Consider the following 10,497-nt stretch of genomic DNA (forward strand, 5'->3'; position numbering starts at 1 on the left):
TTGAAGTTGAAAATTCTTCAGAGAAATAATCCCAACAACAATGTTAAAATACACACAATAATCCCAAAATAGGGACATCCAGTTATGCCACTGCAGTAAGATCACCTGAAATATCACATAGAAAACAGCCACAAACCAAAGATCGCCCATGTGGCATGGCACTGAAACCGTTTACAATGTTAGTAACAAAGTGAGGGAGGATACTATGACATTAACCAGGGACTTGCACACCAAAACCAGTTTCTGGCCTGATAAATCTTTTGTTCACGGATGATATGTTATAAACCATATACATTTCACACTTTGCATACGTATAGAAGTTCAGTTTATTTTCAAAATAAAATTTAGAAGTTCAGTTTATTTGCATAATATAAAATAATTTAGTATAGTTTATTTTAAAAATAAATCTATCAAACAATTTACAAATTATAAAAATAGAATTTTATACAAACTAACAGTAAATCTTGAATTCTATAACCTGAACATTTTTCACTTCATTCTTATCATCTTACATTTCATAAAAGGTAAAGTGATTTTTTAGATTTAATATCACTCTTATCTTCTAACTTTTCAAAAATCTGAACATTTTAAAATCAATTCTTACTTCATTCTTATCATCTTACCTTTCATAAATGCACTTTGTTGTAAAGTTTTTTTGCACTTTGTTGTAAAGTTTTTTTGATTTAATATCATTCTTATCTTTTTACCTTTCAAAAATATATTATTCACTGAACTTTCACTGAACCTTAGGGGCTACGGCGACAGCCATTCTACTTGAATATAAGACTAACCCAGGTAGACCTTTTACTTGAATATCTAAGCCTAACCCAGGTAGACCTTTTACTTGAATATCTAAGCCTAACCTAGGTAAACCCAAAAAAGTAAAACCCTAGAGAATCTTTTTTTTTTGGTATAAACTTTATGCTTCTGATATAGTCTTGATCCATCGGAGTTATATCTTCCATATGCATGAATGTGTTTTTTGATGTGACTTCAATTAATAGTTACAGGTTCTGATGTCTCTTAGTGCATGCGACTCAACCATGAGGCCCCCCATGCTAGGACGCACACCTGCCCTGTTTCTGCTGATTTTGCCCAGAACTGTGAAAAGGCTCTCTTGGGGTTTTCTCAATGAGTGTTAGGAGGCAAATGAAGCTGATTTTGAAGCCAAGAAGTCCTTTATAGGTGAGTGAATTCGATCTTTTGCTTTTCAAACCCACTTTCTAATGTTTCATTTGACCTCTTTTTGTCCTCTTTGCTAATTTTCTTTCCGACTTTTTCCTTTGCAGGTGGATGATGCTGAAGTTTTGGCAATCTTCACTTTTTACTTTAGTTTGGATGATATTGGCAATGGAGTTTGAGTAAAGAGCTAAGAATAGTGACTTACTACATAAACATAAAATTACATAAATAAATAAAAATTATTACATCTCTCTTTTTTGAAATAAAATTACAAAATGGAAAGAAATTCTTACTTAAAATCAAAATTGGAACTTTAGCAACCATGGTTACATGCTTGTAAACCATTGTTTGACTACAAAGGGATATTATTTGCTTCACTCTCATACTTTGTTGGCCTTATGCAATGAAATGGTGTTTTATTGGACCTTGGAAAATAAAACTTAGTGACCTAATGGGACCTTGAATGATTGGACTTCAGGTGGACTTGACTAACACAAACCATGATGAAATGAGCTTTTATAGTCAATGTATGCTCAACAAGACACATGAAGGTGGGCCAGCAAATATAAATTTTTGAGAGGGGATGGGGTTTCAACTTGGGCTACCATCAGTGAGTAAATTTTTACACGATGACCTAGGTGGAATGAAAAAATTTCGACATGGGACACTAGTATGATATAAAAGAGAAGTTTTGATCACTGATGACAGTATGCAAATACTGACTCTAACATGGTATTCAGTTGTCTGAAATCATTACACAACCTTAATGTTTCATCTTTATTTCTGAAAAAATGCATCGAGGCTCCCCAAAGTGACACACTTGGATGTACATACCCCTTCTTCAAAATCTCTTCAAGCTACATTTATAATCCATTTAGCTTCGATGCGCAAATAAATATTGGTGATATTTACAAGCAACTTAATGTTCTTCAAGAATTTTGGAAAAATGGTGAGCTTACCATTAATATTGATAAACTAAGAGAAGGATAAAAATTCTAAAAATTAACTCATTTTCAATTTTATTTTTATGGTGATTGCACCTACATATACTTGGGCATTAAATTTAAATTAAAACCATAGCATGAAGAAGATGATGATTTGTGGTTTGAACGCTTACTTTGGTATTGGAAACAAATGTAGGAATGTTGAGGCTTGGAACTAGGATAAGGAAAAAAATTCATTTTCAACATTTTAATTATCCCAACTTGTGAAGTTTGGGTTTGCAAAGGAATTAGATTATAATTAAATAAATCTAGAAAAGGAAATGCTCTTGAGTCCATTCTCTTGATTGAGGCATGGTGTTCTTCAATAGAAACTAAAGCCATGATTGTAAAATATAAGCATAAATCTATGAAGTTGAGTCATGGTTAGTTTTGTATCTTCTAATATGAATAGTAGCTATTATAAATTGGAAAAAGATTGAGCTAGAGATTCTAAGGTTTAGATTAACTATACAGACATATGAGAAAAATCGATTGTACTAATAATATAGATTATGTCAAAAGTTTATAAGCATATGATATTTAACCCTAATGTTGGTAATAAAAAAGATAATGGGATCATTAATAAGAAGTGGAAATGTCACAAAGACCTTATCAATATTAATGTAGTTGATAAAGATGATTTTTTAAACATTTTTAGCTTAAAACAAACAAGTATAGTGAAGATTCATATCAATGCTAACAACGTACACAATGAACTCGTTAATAGACTAACTAAATTAAAATTTTTATGATAAAATGAAGATTGAAGATAACACTACTTTTGAACTTGCATAGATTTAATAATATGAAACATATGTTTAGTAAGTTTAACTACTCTTGACGGCTCCCTAGCTTACTAAATTGCAATGATTTTGACTCTTTATTTTATTGAATTCCTAGAGACTTGGTAGCTTTGAAAGATTGGTTGTCACTATTACACAAGGTACCTAGTCTAACTAATAGATGAACTGACCTTTTTTTGGGGGCACTTTTTTGTGTCATTTTTTCCGAAATCCCGTAAGGATTTTTAAGAATCATAAGTTTAAGTAGCTTAATCTGCAAAGTTTGAGTGTCTCATGGGTTTTTTAGAGTGTTGAATCTGTTTATGCATTCAAAAGTGCATTTTAAGCAACAAGAAATCACAGTAGTTTGAGTGTCTCATGGGTTTTTTAGGGTGTTGAATCCATTTATGCATTCGAAAGTGCATTTTGAGCAACAAGCAATGACAATGTCGCTAGAAATTGTATTGTTGTATTCCGTCTAAAAATCCATTTTAGACTTTACATACAACTATTTCATAAATGCCACATACATACCAATAACAACATGTCTCCAAAACTTGAACCTATTTTTCACCAAATCATTGTAGCTAAGATAAAATAACCACAATATTCAAATATATAAATAATATTATAATAAATATATAAATAATATTATAATAAATAGTAATTAAAAACTGAAATTTAATCGAAATCATAATCTTAAATAAATGAAATTATTTTTTAAAACATATATATATAACTCAAAAATCTGAGAAGGAAAAAAAAAAAAAAAACAACGAAATTCTCACACCCTTAAAATTATTTATATCATATTTAATACAATAAATTTTATTAAACAACATCATAACTATGATAGATTTTTACACCTGGACAAAAAATATCATGATTTTAGGTGCAATAATATTTCTAACTAAAACTAAAATATATAATTGGAAAAAAAAAACATGTAACACCAATGGTAAAAGCCAAATGAAAACCAATTTATTCCCGGTCAAATGGAACCAACATTTTGTAATACACACATTTAACGAGAAAGCCCAGAGGCAGACATATATATATATGAGATTCACTTTCATGATTTTCTTTTATTTTCACTTCATTTTATACTTCCAAACACAGAGGCCAAACACAAAACCAAATTCCCCGTCAAATGAAAACCAATGTCCTGTAAGTGCACAGAGGCAGACATATACAGATATTGATTCTCTGTCTGAGAATTCTCTGTATTGTTGCTGGACTTCAATGGAAATTATTGGTGGAATTCTCTTATTGCTTGCTGGGGTTACAATGGAAATAGGGTGCCCATTAAACACAAGAATCTGTTTATCCACTGAGCAGTGAGAACTTGTGGAGCATTATTGCTGGACTAAAATTTAGATGTCATATGGGAGCTTTATCCAGTGAGAACCTGTAGAGCATGGTTTGCCTGTAGATGTGGCCGGTTGGACAATGACAGAGGGGAAATTAGGCTGATTCACTGCATTGGGGAAACCCTGAGTCTCGAAGCACAGTGCTGTGTGTGGCTTGTGCAGAAAGCCCCCTTTGCCCACAGTGTGTTTGAGATTATTACTGGTATAGAACTGCATCGCTGGAGCAGTGGACCACACCTCCATCACCCTGCGACTCCAAGGATCCTTCATCCTCGCAGCAATCCTCAGCCCATTCATCAACTTGGGTCCGTCCAGAACATAATTGTTATCGAACCTAGGGGGCCTCTGCCTACTCTTCACTTTATTAATTCTGGTGCCAACAATCGTCTCTTTCCTGAAGTCCAACGGAGTTCCCTCCACAGGCAATATCTGGCCTGTTGGAATCAGATGATCATCTGTGGGAGTATAATGTGAAGCCCATATTTTGACAGCATTGTCCAGTATATCCCTACTGCTGTTATGCCCTGCAAGGTTCCAGTAAGCATGAGTGGTTAAGCTCACAGGCGTAGCTTTGTTCCTCGGTATTGCCTCATAATCAAGTCTCAGCTCCATGTCTCCACTTATTGTATAAGTCACTGATACATCCAGGTCACCAGGAAAACCTGCATGACACTATTCTTATTTTAAATAACAGCAAACAAAGATTTACTATTAGCTGCTACACCCCCAATATCATTATCTGTCAACAATATTAATAATCAATAATTAAGGAGCAAATATCCCGTTCTTTTAGGTGAGTTTTCTGGTCGGAATTGTGATGGCTGGGTTGAATTACAATTCTTTGATTATTGAAATTGCAGTGAGGAGCTTTTCCAATGAAAACAGGGTCTACAAATCCATTTCCATTTCATTGGTAAAATTGCAGTTTTCAGAATTGTGATTTTCCATCCATCAAATCATTAATGGAAGAAACAAGTTCACCAGCATCTCTCATAGTTATCAGGGCAGTTGATAGGTCTGCAATTTCCCTCCTAATTATGAGGGCAGTTAATATGTCTGTAATTCCCTTCAAGGCAGGCAGTTAGTAGGTCTGCAATTCCCATCAAGTTCATTCCATGCTTCAAAATCTCCCATCACTTCACTTTAGCACCTACCAGTATTTTCAACTTGGAAACCCACAATCCCCTATTTCAACCAAACCCCATCCAAGGAGATGGGATTTTAAAATCTGTAGAAATGCAGGCTTGGCTTCTACATGGGATGGGATGGGATTAGATGAGATCAGCAACTATTCCAAAACATTGCTTATTATTTTTCTAAATGAACGCTGCATGCATGTTAATGGAAGTCAATAGCTTAATTTGCAGGTTATATATGCATCAGCATAATGGTTAATATTTTATATGAGTAAAATGGAAAATGTCAAGATGTTTAAATTTAAATACTTCTGTACAATACCAACAAGAATGAGATGAGAATTAGGCCTCCCACCCATATTCTGAATCCACATTAAATCTAGATGGCTCACCTTGTTCGCCGTCCACACTGTGGTAAGTGAACTGAATAGATGGCTTCCTCCCTCCTTCTGTTCTCTTATTGCTGGACTTACAATAAAAAATACAGATCCTCTGAGAATTCTCTTATTGCTGGAAATAGGAAATTATTGGTGGAATTCTCTTATTGCTTGCTGGGGTTACAATGGAAATAGGGTGCCCATTAAACACAAGAATCTGTTTATCCACTGAGCAGTGAGAACTTGTGGAGCATTATTGCTGGACTAAAATTTAGATGTCATATGGGAGCTTTATCCAGTGAGAACCTGTAGAGCATGGTTTGCCTGTAGATGTGGCCGGGTTGGACAATGACAGAGGGGAAATTAGGCTGATTCACTGCATTGGGGAAACCCTGAGTCTCGAAGCACAGTGCTGTGTGTGGCTTGTGCAGGAAGCCCCCTTTGCCCACAGTGTGTTTGAGATTATTACTGGTATAGAACTGCATCGCTGGAGCAGTGGACCACACCTCCATCACCCTGCGACTCCAAGGATCCTTCATCCTCGCAGCAATCCTCAGCCCATTCTTCAACTTGGGTCCGTCCAGAACATAATTGTTATCGAACCCAGGGGGCCTCTGCCTACTCTTCACTTTATTAATTCTGGTGCCAACAATCGTCTCTTTCCTGAAGTCCAACGGAGTTCCCTCCACAGGCAATATCTGGCCTGTTGGAATCAGATGATCATCTGTGGGAGTATAATGTGAAGCCCATATTTTGACAGCATTGTCCAGTATATCCCTACTGTTGTTATGCCCTGCAAGGTTCCAGTAAGCATGAGTGGTTAAGCTGACAAGCGTAGCTTTGTTCCTCGGTATTGCCTCATAATCAAGTCTCAGCGCCATGTCTCCACTTATTGTATAAGTCACTGATACATCCAGGTCACCAGGAAAACCTGCATGACACTATTCTTATTTTAAATAACAGCAAACAAAGATTTACTATTAGCTGCTACACCCCCAATATCATTATCTGTCAACAATATTAATAATCAATAATTAAGGAGCAAATATCCCGTTCTTTTAGGTGAGTTTTCTGGTCGGAATTGTGATGGCTGGGTTGAATTACAATTCTTTGATTATTGAAATTGTAGTGAGGAGCTTTTCCAATGAAAACAGGGTCTACAAATCCATTTCCATTTCATTGGTAAAATTGCAGTTTTCAGAATTGTGATTTTCCATCCATCAAATCATTAATGGAAGAAACAACAAGTTCACCAGCATCTCTCGTAGTTATCAGGGCAGTTGATAGGTCTGCAATTTCCCTCCTAATTATGAGGGCAGTTAATATGTCTGTAATTCCCCTCAAGGCAAGCAGTTAGTAGGTCTGCAATTCCCATCAAGTTCATTCCATGCTTCAAAATCTCCCATCACTTCACTTTAGCACCTACCAGTATTTTCAACTTGGAAACCCACAATCCCCTATTTCAACCAAACCCCATCCAAGGAGATGGGATTTTAAAATCTGTAGAAATGCAGGCTTGGCTTCTACATGGGATGGGATGGGATTAGATGAGATCAGCAACTATTCCAAAACATTGCTTATTATTTTTCTAAATGAACGCTGCATGCATGTTAATGGAAGTCAATAGCTTAATTTGCAGGTTATATATGCATCAGCATAATGGTTAATATTTTATATGAGTAAAATGGAAAATGTCAAGATGTTTAAATTTAAATACTTCTGTACAATAACAACAAGAATGAGATGAGAATTAGGCCTCCCACCCATATTCTGAATCCACATTAAATCTAGATGGCTCACCTTGTTCGCCGTCCACACTGTGGTAAGTGAACTGAATAGATGGCTTCCTCCCTCCTCTATACTTTTGCACTTTCCATAGCACATTGTCGAAGCCTCTCAACCCTCCTGTGTTCACACATACCATACCACCACTCTGTCATCAGTATGCAATCCATCATTATCTGTTCACATACTTTTACACTTTTGTTATAGACTTTTAGTTATCCACATATATGCAATATTTTGTTACAGGCCTTTGGTTAGCGACATAAATGCAGAGCTGCAAAAAGAGGAAGGCACCCAGACATTCATTCACCATGGAGAGTGTAATCCAAGAGACAATAACAGTTGTACCCTCATAGTCTCCTTGAGTGATATGAACCTGGTAAAATCAAAGCCCTAAACATCAACTGATTCTTCCTTAAATGCCATTTAAAAAATTAGACTGTTCATTCAAGTTGAAAATAACAAAGAAGAAGAAAGAGCATTACCTGTTGGGGAGCATTGTAACCAGGGGGGACATAAAAAGCACCACTGTCCATGGGCATATCCACATTATCGTTAACCCTACGCACATATCTGCTAGTAATTCATGCTTCAACTGATATACAAAAACTGAACGCCACCAATACAAATAACATTAATGAGTGCTGTTTGATTGCTTCCATTTTGCAGCCCAATCAAAACACAGAGTTTGAACTCTGTCAAGTACTCTGCATAAATGTCTAGCATTGATATTCTCCACTGTATATCTATCCTTTATATTCTCCGCTGTATATATATCTGTAAACGCTGAATGATTGAAGAACTACGAAAGTGGGCTTCTCCGAATATGCCCAATGGATATTCAAAATACATCAGATTTTAAATGGGTTTTGTTCTTGGTCAAGGCATATGGTACTGCAAGTAGGCATATGGTACTGCAAGTATTTTAATGGTTGATCGAGATATTGCGCTGCAAGGGTTTCAACAGAAAACTTTCCATCAGGGGCCAGCTTGACCAACTCGAAATCCGAGACCTTGGCCCTCATGTCGTCGCCCAGAAGGATATTAGAGGGCTTCAGATCTCTGTGAATGGAGCTCGTCTGTGCAAGGCTGTGCAGGTACTCAACTCCGCAGGCGACATCGAGGGAAATGCTAAGCCTCTGTTTCCATTCTAGCAGCCTCAGCACGGCCGCCGCCCATTCAAACAGATGCAGACTCAGCGGCCCCTGGGGCATATACTCGTACACCATCATCTTCTCCCCGCCGTCGATACAGTACCCAAGGAGACGAAGCCGATGCGCTGCTCAGGCAGTTAAGGTGTTGCAGCTACCTCAACATAGTCTAACGACTCAAAATGGCTCAATCGTCTAACAGATCATCTAAGGGTGCAAAGTAATGACACGTAGGCAGAGAGCAAAGTTGATTTCAGAGGGGAACGCCTTACGGCGTAATTAAGAGAAATATTAAATTAAGTAAAACTTAAAATAAAGAAAAAAAAGTTGCATGTTGACACATGGAATGAGTGCATGCGGTCTCCTTTCCATTTTTTGGTCTATTTAATGGACGATGAAGAAGATGAGATTCATCATTCCTTCATCCATTCTCTTGGGAGAAAAGTGTTGTGAGACAAAGGATTCTCTAGCAGTAGTACGTTGATTGAGGGCTTGGGGGTGGCCAGTTGTAGAAAGATTATGTGCAGCTAATTGTACAATTGGGTAGAGAGACATCCCCAAAACATTTTTTTGTGATTAGCAGAATTCAAAGAGAATTCAACTCCAAAAGAACAAGTAAGGAATATTGTTGATACAGGTAAGTCGTCTCTACTTGTGTTTTTCAAAATGTCTATGTTAAATAGTTGAATAATTGGGTGTTGATTATTAATCATATAAATTGATGTAATTATTTGTATATTTTAAATCGAGGTTGTTACATATGGTATCAGAGCAGGTTCGACTCTATGTGACCTCAAGGTAAAAGTTTGAGAAAAATATTTAATTAAATTCATCAATAATTTTGCTTGGGGAGAAATTTAATCAAAATAAATTTGAGAAATAAATACAATTTTTATCTTTTTCTACAAAAATTATTATCTAAATTATTAAACAAATATCATTATTTTTACATTTACAATAATTATTATGAAAATTATTAAATAAATATCATTGTTTTTACAATAATTATTAAATAAATATCACTGCTTTTATGAAAGTAGATAAACTTATTTTTTAAATAATCTTTGGACGTATATACATACTCTGCAATATAGTAACATCGATATTCTAAATACCACACTTAATAATATATATGCATATGTCCTTTGAACTAAAATTTTATTTTAAATTTTTTGTTTATTTAAAGTTAAAAATTATTTTAAGTTAATTGTTTATATAATTGTTATTATAAACTTTGTGATTTACTCCCGAAGTAAAAATTTATTTAAAAAAAAAACGGAAAACTAGCTATTAACTAAAAGTATTTTAAATTTTATTATTATTATTTATTTAAATTAAAAACTATCTTAAGTTCATAAATAACTAAAATTTATTTGATTGTTATCTTAAACTTATGATTTACTTTTAAATTAAAAAATATTTTGGAAATAGCTAAAATAAAATTTAATTAAAAATAATTAAAAAAATTATTCTAAATTGTAAATTAATTATATATAGCTAAAGTTATATCTCAAACTGGAACCAAAACCCAAAATTTAAAGAGAAGTTCTAGTTATTTTTTATGACATACATAATTATTAATAATATAAAAGTTATGTATTTGTAAAAATAGAATAATGATGATATAATAAAATTCTAAGAAAGAAAGGTTTATATTTTGGTCAAGTTTATATATACATATATATATATGGAGAGAGAGATAGTTGTATTAAAAAAAAAAAGGCTGAAATA

General features: G+C 34.6%; 2 protein-coding genes across 3 annotated transcripts; both read right to left on the reverse strand.

The window, feature by feature from the left end:
• Window positions 1-4,320: 4,320 nt before the first annotated feature.
• LOC149167280 (uncharacterized) lies at window positions 4,321-4,929 on the reverse strand. The gene has a single exon (XM_089430434.1). The coding sequence runs from the start codon at window positions 4,927-4,929 to the stop codon at window positions 4,321-4,323; it is 609 nt and encodes a 202-aa protein (XP_089286560.1).
• LOC149167281 (uncharacterized) lies at window positions 4,746-8,366 on the reverse strand. 2 transcript variants are annotated; one of them, XM_089432920.1, is made up of 4 exons: window positions 8,101-8,366; window positions 7,631-7,991; window positions 5,846-6,761; window positions 4,746-4,979 (listed from the first exon to the last, which is right to left on the reverse strand). In XM_089432920.1, the coding sequence occupies exons 2-3, from the start codon at window positions 7,752-7,754 to the stop codon at window positions 6,109-6,111; spliced, it is 777 nt and encodes a 258-aa protein (XP_089289046.1). In that variant the 5' UTR covers window positions 7,755-7,991; window positions 8,101-8,366; the 3' UTR covers window positions 4,746-4,979; window positions 5,846-6,108. The 2 variants fall into 2 exon arrangements, with proteins under 2 accessions (XP_089289046.1, XP_089289047.1); XM_089432921.1 differs by having other exon boundaries at window positions 4,746-4,989.
• Window positions 8,367-10,497: the final 2,131 nt, after the last annotated feature.

Source organism: Pinus tabuliformis, chromosome 5_1, assembly GCF_031772625.1.
Source record: "Pinus tabuliformis cultivar Carrire ecotype Pingquan chromosome 5_1, CPIR1, whole genome shotgun sequence".
Lineage (NCBI taxonomy): Eukaryota > Viridiplantae > Streptophyta > Pinopsida > Pinales > Pinaceae > Pinus > Pinus tabuliformis.